The 14,610-nt window shown below is 49.5% G+C and overlaps 2 protein-coding genes and 1 non-coding gene across 12 annotated transcripts; all 3 read left to right on the top strand.

Annotated features, from left to right (window-relative positions):
• Positions 1 to 241: 241 nt before the first annotated feature.
• Positions 242 to 6,214, top strand: pthlha (parathyroid hormone-like hormone a). Of its 2 annotated transcripts, none has more exons than XM_057022404.1 (4): positions 242 to 359; positions 3,335 to 3,451; positions 4,978 to 5,495; positions 5,621 to 6,214. In XM_057022404.1, exons 1-3 carry the CDS (start codon positions 325 to 327, stop codon positions 5,471 to 5,473), a joined length of 648 nt encoding a protein of 215 aa, XP_056878384.1. In that variant the 5' UTR covers positions 242 to 324; the 3' UTR covers positions 5,474 to 5,495; positions 5,621 to 6,214. The 2 variants fall into 2 exon arrangements, with proteins under 2 accessions (XP_056878384.1, XP_056878385.1); XM_057022405.1 differs by lacking the exon at positions 242 to 359 and adding an exon at positions 2,968 to 3,149.
• On the top strand, positions 4,473 to 4,545 carry trnat-ugu (transfer RNA threonine (anticodon UGU)). The gene has a single exon. It is a non-coding gene; the product is annotated as a tRNA-Thr (tRNA).
• Positions 6,215 to 6,695: 481 nt separating the features above from the next.
• On the top strand, positions 6,696 to 13,987 carry c22h11orf98 (chromosome 22 C11orf98 homolog). 9 transcript variants are annotated; one of them, XR_008948248.1, is made up of 9 exons: positions 6,696 to 6,818; positions 7,172 to 7,296; positions 7,568 to 7,650; positions 7,736 to 9,102; positions 9,292 to 9,347; positions 9,589 to 9,825; positions 9,898 to 10,038; positions 10,417 to 12,825; positions 13,207 to 13,987. XR_008948248.1 is itself a non-coding variant. In XM_057022402.1 (4 exons), the coding sequence occupies exons 1-4, from the start codon at positions 6,780 to 6,782 to the stop codon at positions 8,017 to 8,019; spliced, it is 531 nt and encodes a 176-aa protein (XP_056878382.1). In that variant the 5' UTR covers positions 6,696 to 6,779; the 3' UTR covers positions 8,020 to 8,267. The 9 variants fall into 9 exon arrangements, 2 of the variants coding, with proteins under 2 accessions (XP_056878382.1, XP_056878381.1); XR_008948247.1 differs by having other exon boundaries at positions 7,568 to 7,659; XR_008948251.1 differs by lacking the exons at positions 6,696 to 6,818; positions 7,172 to 7,296; positions 7,568 to 7,650 and having other exon boundaries at positions 8,960 to 9,202.
• Positions 13,988 to 14,610: the final 623 nt, after the last annotated feature.

Here is a 14,610-nt window from a genome sequence, read left to right as displayed (position 1 = left end):
AGGGAAACATGGAGGCGAGCGGAGTCACATGTGGCCTCACTTTAGCCTGGAATGATGAAATGGACGCTGCGGTGCTTTCGGGTGTCTCTGTGAGGGTAGGACAAAAGGAGTGGGAGGCAGGGAGGACCAGGCAAGTCCAACGATTTAATTAGAGCTCGGCGCTGACTCCCGATGGCAATGAGCGCGGCGTGATGTCAGCAGGGGGCCGAACCCGTTATAAAGCTCCCGAGGCTCCGCTGCACAGCACTGGATCCAGGAGCTCCGCTGTCCTGAGGAACCCAAACTCAGCACGACACCTTCATCCTGACGGGTCATCGGATCTTCATGAGATTCCGGACCGAGCAGGTCACTTCGCACCGGTGAGTGGACCTTCCGATGAACATGATCCAAATTCTTCTCTTTCGTTCTCTCTTTTGGATTTTAAAAGTAAAACAAATTTGGGTGTAAAATTCCTATTTTTCCTTTAAAGTCAGAATATTCCGAACTTTCGATTTTCTTTAGAAATCTTGGAGGTTTTCTGGATTCTTTTATCTTTGGAAATATTTCACTGTCTTTAAAGGTGATAATAATATAATAATAATAATAATAATAATAATAATAATAATAATAATAATAATAATAATAATAATAATAATAATAATAATAATTGTCAGACACCAAAGTCAGTTTAGGAGACTCGACAGTTCTTCTGGCTGACATGATGACAGTTCAGTTCTGAAGTGGATGTTGGTGTCCAGAGGTTCTGGGGTGTCCAGAGGTTCTGGGGTTTCCAGAGGTTCTGGGGTGTCCAGAGGTTCTGAGGTGTCCAGAGGTTCTGGGGTGTCCAGAGGTTCTGGGGTGTCCAGAGGTTCTGGGGTTTCCAGAGGTTCTGGGGTGTCCAGAGGTTCTGAGGTGTCCAGAGGTTCTGGGGTGTCCAGAGGTTCTGGGGTGTCCAGAGGTTCTGAGGTGTCCAGAGGTTCTGGGGTGTCCAGAGGTTCTGAGGTGTCCAGAGGTTCTGGGGTGTCCAGAGGTTCTGGGGTGTCCAGAGGACAGAAGAGTCCAGTTTGAGCAGAACTAAGAAGATGGGGAACATGAGGATGTTGGTAGTTGAGCAGGAGGAGGTGAGAGAAGATGCTGGACTTGTCTGGGGGGGTCAGCAGTGGCGGTTCTGGGTTGAGCGGTTCTGAAGGTACGAGGAGGGTTCAGCCACATGATCCGAGCTACTCTTAGCCTGTTTCCTGTTTGTTAGCATGCTGGCTACGGTGCCGTTCAGTGGATTTTCTGCTGCATTCTTTGTTACATTTTAGATGTTTGTCCAGTAAAGCTGCATTGCCTGATAGCATGTTTTAGCTAATGACTCGGAAAGATTAGCTGCAACATTGAGGGTTTATAAAATAGTCACTGTTGTCATTTTTCATTTTTGGTCCCAAAATGTCAAACGCTCCAACATCCGAAGGTCCTAAAGCGCCGAACTATCAGCTGAACGTTGCTGCTCGTTTTCCTTCACATTCAGAAGAGGCAGCGAGACACCTACAAGGTTGGCGCTAGCTAATGTCATGTGACGGAAACTAAAGCTGGCTAAATGCTACAAGGTAAAAAGCTCGTCAGCCAATCACATCAGAAGTGGTTTCATTCTGAGGCAGATTCACCTTCATTCGGTCACATTAGCGGCGAGATCATCACGACTTTCAGGATCCACCTGATCCAACCAGCAGTGGAGGAGCCAAGCGTGAGCCTGCTAGCGGGGCTCAGGTGGGTCCTGCTCTGGGCTCGACCCGTCATGAAGCTCTGACTCAACATCTGGTCGCGTTCTGGTCTTCATTGACTCAATTATCTCAAACATGCAGCCTGGCGTCGGCGGTCTATCGATGCGCCGTGATTTGTTCCAGAAATAGACGCTGCGCTAAAGGTCGCCGTACAACGTGAAACAATCAGCTGATTATTTCAGCTGCCAACTCGAGGCCGCCGCCGCCGCCGCCACCGCCGCCACGACCCCCTGCTGAAGCTCCTCCTGCACAACCTTCCCTTCACCTTGGCAGGTAGAAGGTCTTCCTAGCGTTAGCGGCTGTGTTAGCACGTTCACGCCCATCCACATTTGTTTCCCTTTAAACGAAATGATCCATCTTAATGTGTTTGTAATGGCGTCGACCTTCGTGGTGGTCTCCGTGGAAACGTTCCAAAATGACAATATTTGGTATTTCTTTGATGAGGAATAATTTGCTTTGGAAGGTGAACATGTGTCGAACGTTTCTGTTGTGTAAGAATGCTGGAAAAGATGGCGTGTTTTTGTCTTCAGAAGGTTTTTCCTTGCTCCTGCTGCTCAGCAGCCTCGGGTTCTCTGTGCTGCTCAGCTGCCTCAGGTTCTCTGTGCTGCTCAGCAGCCTCAGGTTCTCTGTGCTGCTCAGCTGCCTCAGGTTCTCTGTGCTGCTCAGCTGCCTCAGGTTCTCTGTGCTGCTCAGCGTGCTGCTCAGCAGCCTCAGGTTCTCTGTGCTGCTCAGCAGCCTCGGGTTCTCCGTGCTGCTCAGCAGCCTCGGGTTCTCCGTGCTGCTCAGCAGCCTCGGTTCTCCGTGCTGCTCAGCTGCCTCAGGTTCTCTCGTGCTGCTGCAGCAGCCTCAGGTTTCCGTGCTGCTCAGCTGCCTCAGGTTCTCTGTGCTGCTCAGCAGCCTCAGGTTCTCTGTGCTGCTCAGCAGCCTCAGGTTTCCGTGCTGCTCAGCAGCCTCAGGTTCTCTGTGCTGCTCAGCTGCCTCAGGTTCTCCGTGCTGCTCAGCAGCCTCAGGTTCTCCGTGCTGCTCAGCAGCCTCAGGTTCTCTGTGCTGCTCAGCTGCCTCAGGTTCTCCGTGCTGCTCAGCTGCCTCAGGTTCTCTGTGCTGCTCAGCTGCCACCTTCTGCTGGATGTTCCACAGTCTCGGTGGGTGTGGCCATGCCCCAGGCCCCGCCCCCGCCCCCTTAAGCCCTCCCCTCCTGTATGAGGCATCATGCAGCAACGCTGCTGTTGTCAGAACGAGCTGCAGCAGCAGCAGGAGCTGATGGTCCCTTCCACCTTTAACCTTTAACCTTTCACCTGTGGATACCTGCCGGACTCACCTGAGCATCTCTGGATGTGTTCTGTGATCAGAGCTCAGCTGGATTTTAGAGCTTCCGCTCAGCCTGGAAACTTTTCCCGTTCAACAGTAAGTTTCCGTTCTTCCCTGGGAGAACATCTGTTTCCACCCACCAACGGGATGAAACTGTGGAACATCTGGTTCAAAGAAAAGGACGAGAAGCTTCATTCATGTTACACGTTAGATGATGGTGACAGGACGGAGGTCCAGTTTAGCTCTCACCAACACCAGCTGGTTCTTCTGTCTCTCTGCAGGAAATTCAGGATGTTCTGGTCTCAGATGGTTCTACAGCACTGGTGCTTCGCTCTGTTCCTGCTCTGTTCTCCAGTGCCGCATCACGCCCGACCCGTTGATGATCCCAGCAGCAGAACGTGAGTCCAGCTTTCATTCAGTCGTATCTGAAGCACTTCTGGTCCGGTTCTGGTCTGGTTCTGGTCCGGTTCTGAAGCAGCTCTGCTGCCAACTAACGATTTAAAAAGGATTTTTGCTCTATTTTAAACAGACATTCATGTCAAACAGGAAGTAACGTGAACCAATAGAACGTGTAAACGACATTAGTTCTGATAGTTGATCTGTGAGCTGCTGCTGGAATCATAGAAGAAGAAAACCTGCCGGCAGATCTTTGACCACCTGAGCGGCGTTTCCACGTTCTGCGTCCCAGCAGAACCCGCCTGCAGCTTCGGTCACCAACACACAGGAAGTGACCCATCACAAGCACAAATGGTTCCAGGAACCAACCCAGGGAGCTGTGTTCTGGTGGCCTGGTGCTGTTTGATGGTTCCTGAGCAGCTCAGTCTTGGTCCCCGTCGGGGGGCACCTGTGTTCTCAGCTGCTCGCTGGGTCGCCTGTGCTCCAGAACTCCAGGATCTGGTCCAGAAACATCAGTTTGGCTTCTTGTTTGAAGTCACTCTGAATGGATCAGCTTTCAAAGACTCAGCAGACGTTTGTGTGATTTAACAGGAAATGTCTGTGAGAATAAACACAAGCTGCGCTCAGATTTCAGGATATTAATATTATCATTTTTGGGGTTAGTATTATTTTTATTATTCTATCATTCAGCCTGTTGAGCTGCAGCTGAATTCTCAAACTTTTTGTTGTGCTTTCTTGTAGGTTTTTTAATTCATTTTTATTCCACTTCTCCAAAGAGAAGCGGTGCATGATGGGAAGCGAGTAGCTGCCGGTGTGTTTGAGGAACCTGATAGCAGCGCGCGCTAATCTGAAAGATAACAGAAGCTCCTGTCGCACCTTCTCATAACACACAAATAACTTGGGTCGACTGAATACAAGCAAAAGTAAATCAAAAGTACCAAGGACATAAAAAAGTTCCTTTTGTACTCGTCATATTGCTCACGCGCTTCTTGATATGGTCACGTGGGTTGGAGCAGGCAGCGCGGCTCCATAGCTCAGGGGTTAGAGCACTGGTCTTGTAAACCAGGGGTCGCGAGTTCAAATCTCGCTGGGGCCTCACCTTCACTTTTCGTCACTTTTGTGTTTTGGCTCGTAAATAAACAATATTGCGTCTATAAAACATCTTTCCAGGGTTGAAATATAAATTGCACCGTGCTTAGAAGAATGGATTCACAGCAGGAAGGTTCCTGGGGGCTTTTTTGTGTGGGGTTTGCACGGCCCCCAGAGTCCACGTGGATCCTGTCCGGCTGTCTCCCTTAGTCCAAAGTCCTGGATTCAGGGACAGGTGACCTGGTGACCTCGGGCGTGAACGTGACTGTGAACGGGTGCAGGGGCAGTTTCATGGTCGTTCGTGTACATCTGCTGCCCCCTGCTGGCGAACTAGTGAAACTAACGACATGAAAAGTTTGGCTTCACAAGTGACCCTCAGTTTGTTCAACATTTTCAACATAAAAAAACTGAGATAGTGTTTTTTATTCTCTTTTGGCAGAAGGCGCTCCGTCACTCACACGCAGTTCATGCACGATAAAGGCCGGGCGCTGCAAGACTTCAAACGGCGAATGTGGCTGCAGGAGCTTCTGGATGAGGTTCACACAGCTGACATCCGTGAGCTCCCTGTCAGGACCACCAGCACCGGAGCAGGAGACAGTCGCGGTGTTGGACTTGGCCAAGCAGGCGTCAGCCCGAGCAGCACCAGCAGCACCCTCCACCCCAAACCACCTGGTGGCACCAAGAACCTGCCCGAGACCTTCAAGCTAGAGGACGAGGAGGGCACAAACCTGCCGCAGGAAACCAATAAGTCCACGAGCCACAAAGATGGAGGCAGCATGACGAAGATGCCTGGGAAGAAGAAGAAGAAAGGGCGGTCGGGAAAAAGGCGGGATGGAGAGAAGAAGAAGAGGAGGGCGCGTTCGTTGGTGTGGCTAAAGAAAGACGTTGGCAGCGGCCTCCACCTGGAGTGGAGCTCCCTGCTCGGAGCGCTGTAAACACAGTCAGATTCTGACGGAGGTCGGTTCCTCAACAGCTCCTTATATTAACACACGTTAGCGAACAAGAGATCGACGCGTGTCGATGCTGTTGTTTGGAAAAAGTTCACTTTGATCTAAATGTTTTTGTCTCATTGTGTCTTTCAGAAAACGATGGAGGCTCAACCCGACTCCTAAATATTCATATTACAGTTTCTCTGTAATATTGATTGTTTGGAAAGAAAGTGGAAAATATTTATTGGTTGTAAATAGTCTAAATATAGCAAAAGAAAGCAAATATGATAAAAAAAAAAGAGTTAGAAATGTTCTGTGAGAATCTTTGTGAATCTTTGCTTAATTTCTTTTATAACACTTTTGTCAGTTTTTTCCCCTGTAATTTATTTTGTTTGAATGCTGTATTTATTTTGTAAATGTGTGGAGGTGCTGCTGACCTTATATATTTTTGTACTATATTGCACTTTAGATATATAGATCTAAATATATACCTTTAAGTTTGTTCTTTGAAATGAAGAAACGATGGAAATCGTCTCTGTTCCACTTCTGCTTTCTGAACTTTCTTTGTTCTCATCACTTTCAACATTCTTCCTGCTGGTTTTTCTGTGGTTTTCTTTTCTTCTAAAAGCCAAATTTCCTCAGTTTGACCTGATAATCAAACACAGAAGCTTCACAATCACTATTGTATTTTGGCACTTGCACTGAGATAAACAGCCTGAAGTGAAGAAATTAAACATGTACAATCAATTTTGGACTGCTCTTGTCTTTTGCTTGATTTTCTCATAACAAATGATCAAATATTCCCCAAAATAATGTCATATTAATAATTTAGCTTGTATTTGTGAAATACAAATCCCACTAATAAGAATAGTCATTATAATAATCCTAACAGCCCTGTGATGAACCAGCGAAATGGCCAGGTTGACTCTTTTCTGGTGATAATGAGGGAAATGATGTGTATGGATGATGGTTGATAAGTGATAATTAAGAATAAATTATAATCAATGATTAATAACCAAGTGTGACCACATCACAGCAACATTCAGTCACAAAAAACCACAACACTGTTCTTGCCCACGACTTGTGTTAATAAAAACATATTTTTTAAAAGTAGTCTAATTTGACTGAGTGTTAACGCTCATAAATGACATTTTATGTGACCCTGTGTGCAGTACAGGTCCTTCGCCGCTGTGCGGTGACAGTACCAACACCGGCCGCATGGGGGCAGTAATGAAAACTGTGGCCTGAATTGAGGCGGAAATTCGAAGCCGAGAGAAGAAGAACGTCCTGTTGGCTCACGTGCGGTCCCATCATGGCGCCACCGGGGGGGAAAATAAACCGACCCAAAACTGTGAGAAAAGGCTGAAAAGATTAAATCCACTAAAACGCAGTTTGTAGCGGGTGTAACGATGCTCGGTAGCTAAAATATATATACTGTACATATGTCTTATTTTATTTATCTTATTCTAATGTTGTCTTTTTTATGTTGAATGTCGCAGCGTCACACCAGGACAAATTCCTAGCTTGTGTAATACTGTGTATTACATGAACAATGGCAATAAACCTGATTCTAATTCTAAAACCGAACCCCAAACACGAACGTTTACACAGAAACCCCCCAACGAGAGTAGCGCCGCAGAAATGTTCCGTTTCAGCAGATCTCGGTGATCGGCTGCGCTTCTGATGCTTTTTCTCTCCTCGTAGGATCTGGGGAAAAAACTGTTCAAGCGGCGGCGAGTGTTGAACAGGGAGAAGAGGAGAGGTCGCCAGGTCACCGGAGCCGTTGTGGATGAGGGGCTGACCACCGTCCACCACCTGAAAAAGAGAAAGTATGTGAGCGTTCATCGAGGCTTCTGCAGATAAATGTTGGAGTTTAGGAGCACCGAGCTTCACAAAATCCAGCTGTGCTGCCTTCAGCTCGCACAGATGTTGCCCCTCTTTGCTCAGAAGCATCTTTTATTGTGACCTGAGGCAGCCGAAGGATGCGACACCATCAAGCTTTAGTTTAATGAGCAGAAGGTGGCAAAGAAGTAGAAGCAAGTTTAGACATCCAGATGGGAATGTTTATTCTCCATTTAATCCCAGTTCCTCTGTGCTTAGGTCGAGTCCAAGGGCGAACATCACTCTGTCTGGAAAGAAGAGAAGAAAACTGCTAAAACAGCTTCAGCACGAGCAGAAGTCGAGTACGGAAGGTGACAGATTCAGGTGTCTTGGGGGGGAGATGATATCTGGCTCTAATCTGCCAATAAAATATCTTTTATTGGTTAGTTGCAAATGTTGCAGCATCACTGAAAAGGAAGCCAGAGAAGAAGGAAGCTGCCGACTGGCTGGAGGACGTGGAGATGGTGGACGTGCAGTCAGGACAGAAGGACGGACAGGACGGACAGAAGGGTGGACAGGACGGACTGAAGGGTGGACAGGACGGACAGAAGGACGGACAGAAGGGTGGACAGGACGGACAGAAGGACGGACAGAAGGGTGGACAGGACAGACAGAAGGACGGACTGAAGGGTGGAGACGCTCGTCAGGAAGCAGCCAACATCCTGATATAGGAATTCAAAAATGCGACGGCTGATTCTAATGCAGAACAATCAGAGTTCTGCCTCGATCACCGTGGTGGGTCCAGGGGACCTTCTCAACCTTCAGTCAGGAGGAATTGGAGAGTAAAATCCTCCGTTCAGATCCCAGAATCATCCCACATGTTGCTATTTTAAACTTCTCATGAAATAACTGTATTTTTTCAAAGGTTGATTTTACTTTTTTAAAACATTTCAGTTGAATAAAGATCTTGTTTTATTCCTTTCAGTGTCTTTTTAGACAATAATGGTGTTTTCGGGTGCTGGTTCTGAACCCCCCCCCCGCCGAGGACAAAGAGGAAAATGGGTCAGATCTTCCTCAGCAGCCATCATGTAATCTTCTCCATCGTCTTCATCACGGAGGCAGGAAGCAGCAGCTGCTGAACCATCCCATCATTCCAGCCTTTGCTCCTCTTCCTTTGATGATGATGAAGATGATGAAGATGAAGGCTGTCTGAACCATCCCATCATTCCAGCCTTTGCTCCTCTTCCTTTGATGATGATGAAGATGATGAAGATGAAGGCTGTCACGGCCACACACCGAGAACCCGTCTAGCAGCTTCGGTTCTCCTTCAGGTTCCATGTCTTCCGACGGGGACTGAGCTGGTCTGACTGGCTCCGGTCGGCTCATTTCCGGTCCAATCAGTCCCCGCTCTTCACAGACGGAACCGGCGGATGGATGACTGGGTCTCCGCTCCGAACAAAGGAATCGCGTTCGCCATTAGGACCAGTGCGGAGCTCCGAGGGGCGACGGGCGCCTCCGCCGCTGCTAGCGACATGCTAGCGACATGCTAGCACCATGCTAACATCATGCTAACGCTGCAACGTGAATAACTTTAACTGAAGTTGCCAGCTAATTCTTCCCTCGGTGTCTTTCCTCACGCAACGGAACCTTTGGATGATCGCACAACATCTTTTCGTTTGGGGTTTTTCTGTGACTGAAGCAGAAAACCAGCAACACTCGTCGCTCTTGGCACGGTTCTGGTTGGACCTCCGGTCTCACCCTGGTCAGCGTGAGTGGAACCAGCTGTCCATCCCGGAACCGGCACCCAGGCCAGGGTTAGTTTGAACCGCACCTGCCGGATCTTTCTGGCTTGATTTTAATGGACAGCATCTGAAATCGGCTCACACGTCATTTCCGTGATCGCTGAGGAACCAGGTGTGTTCAAGGTTCAGAACACACCTGTGCTGTTCTGGGTCTGGGTCAGATAAGATAAGCCCACCTTCTTCTCTGCTGTCTTCCACCAGGTTAAAGTCCTGGTTTGAGTCCTCTCGTACTTCAGACGACATCACGATCAGCGCAGGTCCGGTGAGTTTCTGAACATTCCTGAAATAACCTGCAGCACAAATCAAACATCACTTCTATTTTTAATCATCTATTTTCGATCTGACGCCATTTGAGTTGGAAACTGGGCTTTGATCAGGAGGAAGCGTCAATAGAAAGATTGTAGAGCTGGATTCTCCATCTTAAAGACGTCTTTGAGTGCTTCATCCAGCACCAACGGCAGCAGGTCCGGCCTTTAAAGTGTGTGTTTCTGACCACAGACACGTCTGTTGCCATGGCGCTGCCGTCGGTGCTCCTCGCCGTCACGCTGCTGCCGCTCATCACGTCACTTCCTGTGTCTGCAGCCGAGGAGGAGACCTGCTTCTTCAGGCAGCATCGCAGCGCCACCGTGAGCGCAGCACAGACACTAAATCCAGCAGCGGCCGCCAGCGACGCCCGGGTGGTTCCGTCCGAGCAGGCCTGCATCCGAGCCTGCTGCGCAACCCTGGTGAAACCAGGTGGGCCGCTGACGCCGCCTCCTGGGACTCGGCACAGTCGGACCCATTTCAGCTGTGTTTGTCTTTTTAAAGGTGCCAGATGCAACATGGTGGTGTTCAACGGCAACAGAAACGGAGGAGAGGAGAACTGCTTCCTGTTCCACTGTCAGGGGGAGCAGGACTGTCCCCTGAGGAAGGCTCTGGACGGCACCAACACCTATGACATCTACAAAGGTAAACCCCTTCCTCTCCTGGGACGGGTTGATCTGGAAGACCTGGGTCCAGAAATGAGCAGTGTGGCCGAAGTCCTCCCTCCGTCTGAAGGAAGCCTTGTGTTCAGGATCAGAACAAGAAACTTCCCAACATCCTTTTCAGTCAGAGGTTTCTGCCCCCCCCATCAGCAGGAGGGTCCCCCCACATGAGACTGGCCCTGCTGAAGGTTTCTTCCTGTTAAAGGGGAGTTTTTCCTGCCACTGGGATTCTGTGAAGCTTCTCAAGACAATTTTGATTGTGACAGATGAATAAAGATTGATTTGATTGGGCAGGTGGGATTCCTCAGGTCTTTGATGTGTCAGGTTTCATCAGACGTCTCCTCATCTTTTTCTGTTACAGGGTTACTTCATCCAACCACAGTCGGACGTGTTACTACGGCGACTGATAGCAGACACGTTACCACAGCACTAGCTCTGTTGACGAGAACAGCGGTCAACAGCAAAACCGTCACACAGAGTACCAGCGCTGCAACAGCCCCGCCTACCACTGCGACAGCCCCGCCTACCACTGTGACAGCCCCGCCTACCACTGCGACAGCCCCGCCTACCACCGTGACAGCCCCGCCTACCACTGCAACAGCCCCGCCTACCACTGCAACAGCCCCGCCTACCACCGTGACAACCCCGCCTACCACCGCGACAGCCCCGCCTACCACTGCAACAGTCCCGCCTACCATTGCAACAGCCCCGCCTACCACTGCAACAGCCCCGCCCACAACTGCAACAACCCCGCCTGCCACCCCAACAGCCCCGCCTACCACCGCAACAGCCCCGCCTGCCACCCCGACAGCCCCGCCTGCCACCGCGAAAGCCCCGCCTGCCACCGCGACAGCCCCGCCTGCCACAACAACCAGAAGAACAACAGGTGCCAGCCCATCATTCACGACAATGATGCAGTCAACAACAACAATTGCACCACCAGCCACCACAAAGACATTTGCGCCCAAACCTCAGTCAACGATCGGCACGATGACATTTTTCCATAAAACTACTGAAACATGGAAAACCGATACTGTTGCCATGACAACAAGGACAACAAAAGCAACTTCCACCACAACAATGAAAAAAACAATTAAATTGACCAAAAAGCAAAACAAAATGACCAAGAAAACAAAACCTGTCCCCGTCACCATGACAACTCGCCGTTCAACAACATCCCTTCCTCTTAACCAGCTTGGTAAAGACGCACTTCTGAAAACCTCCGACCGACTGTGGCTGAACACCCAAACTACGACGAGGGCATCGGTTACTGGCCCACCCACCGCCGCTCCCTCTCCGTCCTCTCCGTCTCCCACTGACTCGACCTTCCCAAGGCCAGCCTCATCTCCGAATCTGCTCCTCCTCCCTACAGAGGCCGCAGAGTCGCCCTCGGCCTTCCGGAACTCCGGCGCAGGTGACGGAAATGCGGCCATGAAGAACAGGATGGTGGTGATGGTGGTGCTGGCCCTCGCCGTGCTCACGCTGGCAGTGGCGGTCGGAGGCCGTAAGGCGATGGAGTCGTTTGACAGACGCCATTACACTAGACTGGAGCTGAATGACCTGCACTATGAGGTGTGAGGACCCAAGTCTGACTTCTCCATTCTGATTGGCCAAATGGTTCGTTGTTGTGATATCTATCACAAAATCAGTCCCCCTGAATTAAAAAGTAAAAATTGCCATTTGACCAAAAATAGGAGTGAAGTAAACATGAAAATAGTTTGGTCAGATTTGATGGTTTCTTGAGAGCTCTTTGTACCTCGTATGATAAACCAATTTAGTTGTGACCAATTGTGTCATTTCCTTGAAACTTTAAAGTTTATAAAAGAAAACTTTAAAAGTCAGATATGAAGGCATCTTCATCACAGAGGGTTAGGCCGGGGTTAGAGGGTTCTACCCTGGTATTACTGGCAGACAGTTAGTTAGAGCGTTGTGCTGGACTTAGACCTAACCCCTCTACCCCGGTACCACAGGTTAGGCTAGGGTTAGGGTAGGGCCAGGTTTCGAGGGTTAGGCCAGGGTTGGACCTAACTCTTCTACCCTGATACTACTGGTAGAGGGTTAGGCCAAGATTCGAGGGTTGGGCCAGGGTTCGAGGGTTAGGCCAGGGTCGGGCCTAACTCTTCTACCCTGGTACTACTGGTAGAGGGTTAGGCCAGGGTTGGACCTAACCTTTCTACCCTGATACTACTGGTAGAGGGTTAGGGTTAGGCCGGGGTTAGAGGGATGGGTCAGGGTTCAAGGGTTAGGACAGGGTTGGACCTAACTCTTCTACCCTGGTACCACAGGTTAGGCCATAGTTAGAGGGGTAGGGTTAGGCCAGGGTGGGACCTAACTTTTCTACCCTGGTACTACAGGTAGAGGGTTAGGGTTAGGCTGGGGTTAGAGGGTTATGCCGGACTTGGACATAACCCTTCTACCCCGGTACCACGGGTTAGGCCGGGGTTGGAGGGTTAGGCCAGGGTTGGGCCTAACCCTTCTACCTTGGTACCGCAGGTTAGGCCAGAGTTAGAGGGGTAGGGTTAGGCCAGGGTTAGACCTAACTTTTCTACCCTGATACTACTGGTAGAGGGTTAGGGTTAGGCCGGGGTTAGAGGGTTAGGCCAGCGTTCAAGGGTTGGGCCAAGGTTCAAGGGTTGGGTCAGGATTCAAGGGTTAGGCCAGGGTCGGGCCTAACTCTTCTACCCTGGTACTACTGGTAGAGGGTTAGGCCAGGGTTGGACCTAACCTTTCTACCCTGATACTACTGGTAGAGGGTTAGGGTTAGGCCGGGGTTAGAGGGATGGGTCAGGGTTCAAGGGTTAGGACAGGGTTGGACCTAACTCTTCTACCCTGGTACCCAGGTTAGGCCATAGTTAGAGGGGTAGGGTTAGGCCAGGGTGGGACCTAACTGTTCTACCCTGGTACTACAGGTAGAGGGTTAGGGTTAGGCTGGGGTTAGAGGGTTATGCCGGACTTGGACATAACTCTTCTACCCCGGTACCACGGGTTAGGCCGGGGTTGGAGGGTTAGGCCAGGGTTGGGCCTAACCCTTCTACCTTGGTACCGCAGGTTAGGCCAGAGTTAGAGGGGTAGGGTTAGGCCAGGGTTGGGCCTAACCTTCTACCTTGGTACCGCAGGTTAGGCCAGAGTTAGAGGGGTAGGGTTAGGCCAGGTTAGAGGGTTAGGCCAGCGTTCAAGGGTTGGGCCAAGGTTCAAGGGTTGGGTCAGGATTCAAGGGTTAGGCCAGGGTCGGGCCTTACTCTTCTACCCTGGTACTACTGGTAGAGGGTTAGGGTTAGTCCAGGGTTATTCTACCCCAGTACTGCTGGTTTTACCTGAATCACCTTTTTAACTGCATCTCACTCTTCTCACCTGTTTTGCACAGTTTTTGTTTTGTTCAAAAAGTGTTAATTTAGTTGTTTTGATTATTATTTCAAGATTTATGTGAAAGAGGCATTTTGGCTCTTATTTTAAGTCATTTTATTCCGAGTCCTTCTCACACAAATACGAACCCTCATTTTCAAGCTGATTACTCGTGCGTTTTCACCATAATTCTAAAAAGTTACATGTTCAATAGTTTGATTGTTGCACTGATTCTTCTACATTTCTGATTCATTTCTTCTTCTATTTTGTTCATTGTTTAATGCTCCTGTGTCATTTTGTGACTTCAAATGTCCCCAAGACCTTTTCTAGAACTGGAGACCAACAAAAGCAATAGAACTGTTGATGGTCAACCTCAGGAACCTTCTGACGTCCTGAGGAGATGTGACGCTTCCAGGATCTTCTGGGCTTTTCTGCTTTTTCACACTAACTCTGCATGCGTTAATTATCGGGCTCGGCTCACGACAGCTCGTCCACATTTTGACTCACGTTGGATTCACTTTGTTAAGATTTGAATATGCCGATAAAACTGAGTGTCCGATTAAAGTTGTTCAGGATCTGGTGGACTGTTATTTGTCTGAGGAGAATCCTTTATCTGTGAGCAGCAACCTGACGATTCGTCCGTCGGTGTCGTTACGAAGCAAAACCAGTCGTGTCAGTTTTGGTTTGATCGATACGAACTGTGACCTAACCCCTAACCCTAACCCCTAGCCCTCTAACCCTAACCCTCTAACCCCTAACCCTAACCCTCTAACCCTAACCCTCTAACCCTCTAACCCTAACCCCTAACCCTCTAACCCTGACCCCTAACCCTCTCACCCTAACCCTAACCCCTCTAACCCCTAACTCCCTAACCCTAACCCTCTAACCCTAACCCTCTAACCCTAACCCTAACCCCTGACCCTAACCCTAACCCTCTAACCCTAACCCTAACCCCCTAACCCTCTAACCCTAACCCCTAACCCTAACCCTCTAACCCTAACCCTAACCCTAACCCCTAACCCTCTAACCCTAACCCCCTAACCCTCTAACCCTAACCCCCTAACCCTCTAACCCTCTAACCCTAACCCCCTAACCCTAACCCTCTAACCCTCTAACCCTAACCCTCTAACCCTAACCCTCTAACTGAACAAGGAAGCATCTTCTGATCTCACGTATAATCCAACAGACTAATTTTATGTTTCTTTAAGTCGAA

The sequence above is a fragment of the Takifugu flavidus genome, chromosome 22, assembly GCF_003711565.1.
Source record: "Takifugu flavidus isolate HTHZ2018 chromosome 22, ASM371156v2, whole genome shotgun sequence".
In the NCBI taxonomy this organism is placed as follows: domain Eukaryota; kingdom Metazoa; phylum Chordata; class Actinopteri; order Tetraodontiformes; family Tetraodontidae; genus Takifugu; species Takifugu flavidus.
This window is presented reverse-complemented; position numbering and strand designations above follow the sequence as displayed.

Coding starts and splice junctions, on each gene's coding strand:
- pthlha (XM_057022404.1), top strand. CDS start 325: ATGAGATTCCGGACCGAGCAGGTCACTTCGCACCG. Junction 360..3,334: donor GAGCAGGTCACTTCGCACCG/GTGAGTGGACCT, acceptor GTCTCTCTGCAG/GAAATTCAGGATGTTCTGGT. Junction 3,452..4,977: donor GATGATCCCAGCAGCAGAAC/GTGAGTCCAGCT, acceptor CTCTTTTGGCAG/AAGGCGCTCCGTCACTCACA.
- c22h11orf98 (XM_057022401.1), top strand. CDS start 6,780: ATGGCGCCACCGGGGGGGAAAATAAACCGACCCAAAACT. Junction 6,819..7,171: donor AAATAAACCGACCCAAAACT/GTGAGAAAAGGC, acceptor CTCTCCTCGTAG/GATCTGGGGAAAAAACTGTT. Junction 7,297..7,567: donor CACCACCTGAAAAAGAGAAA/GTATGTGAGCGT, acceptor CTCTGTGCTTAG/GTCGAGTCCAAGGGCGAACA.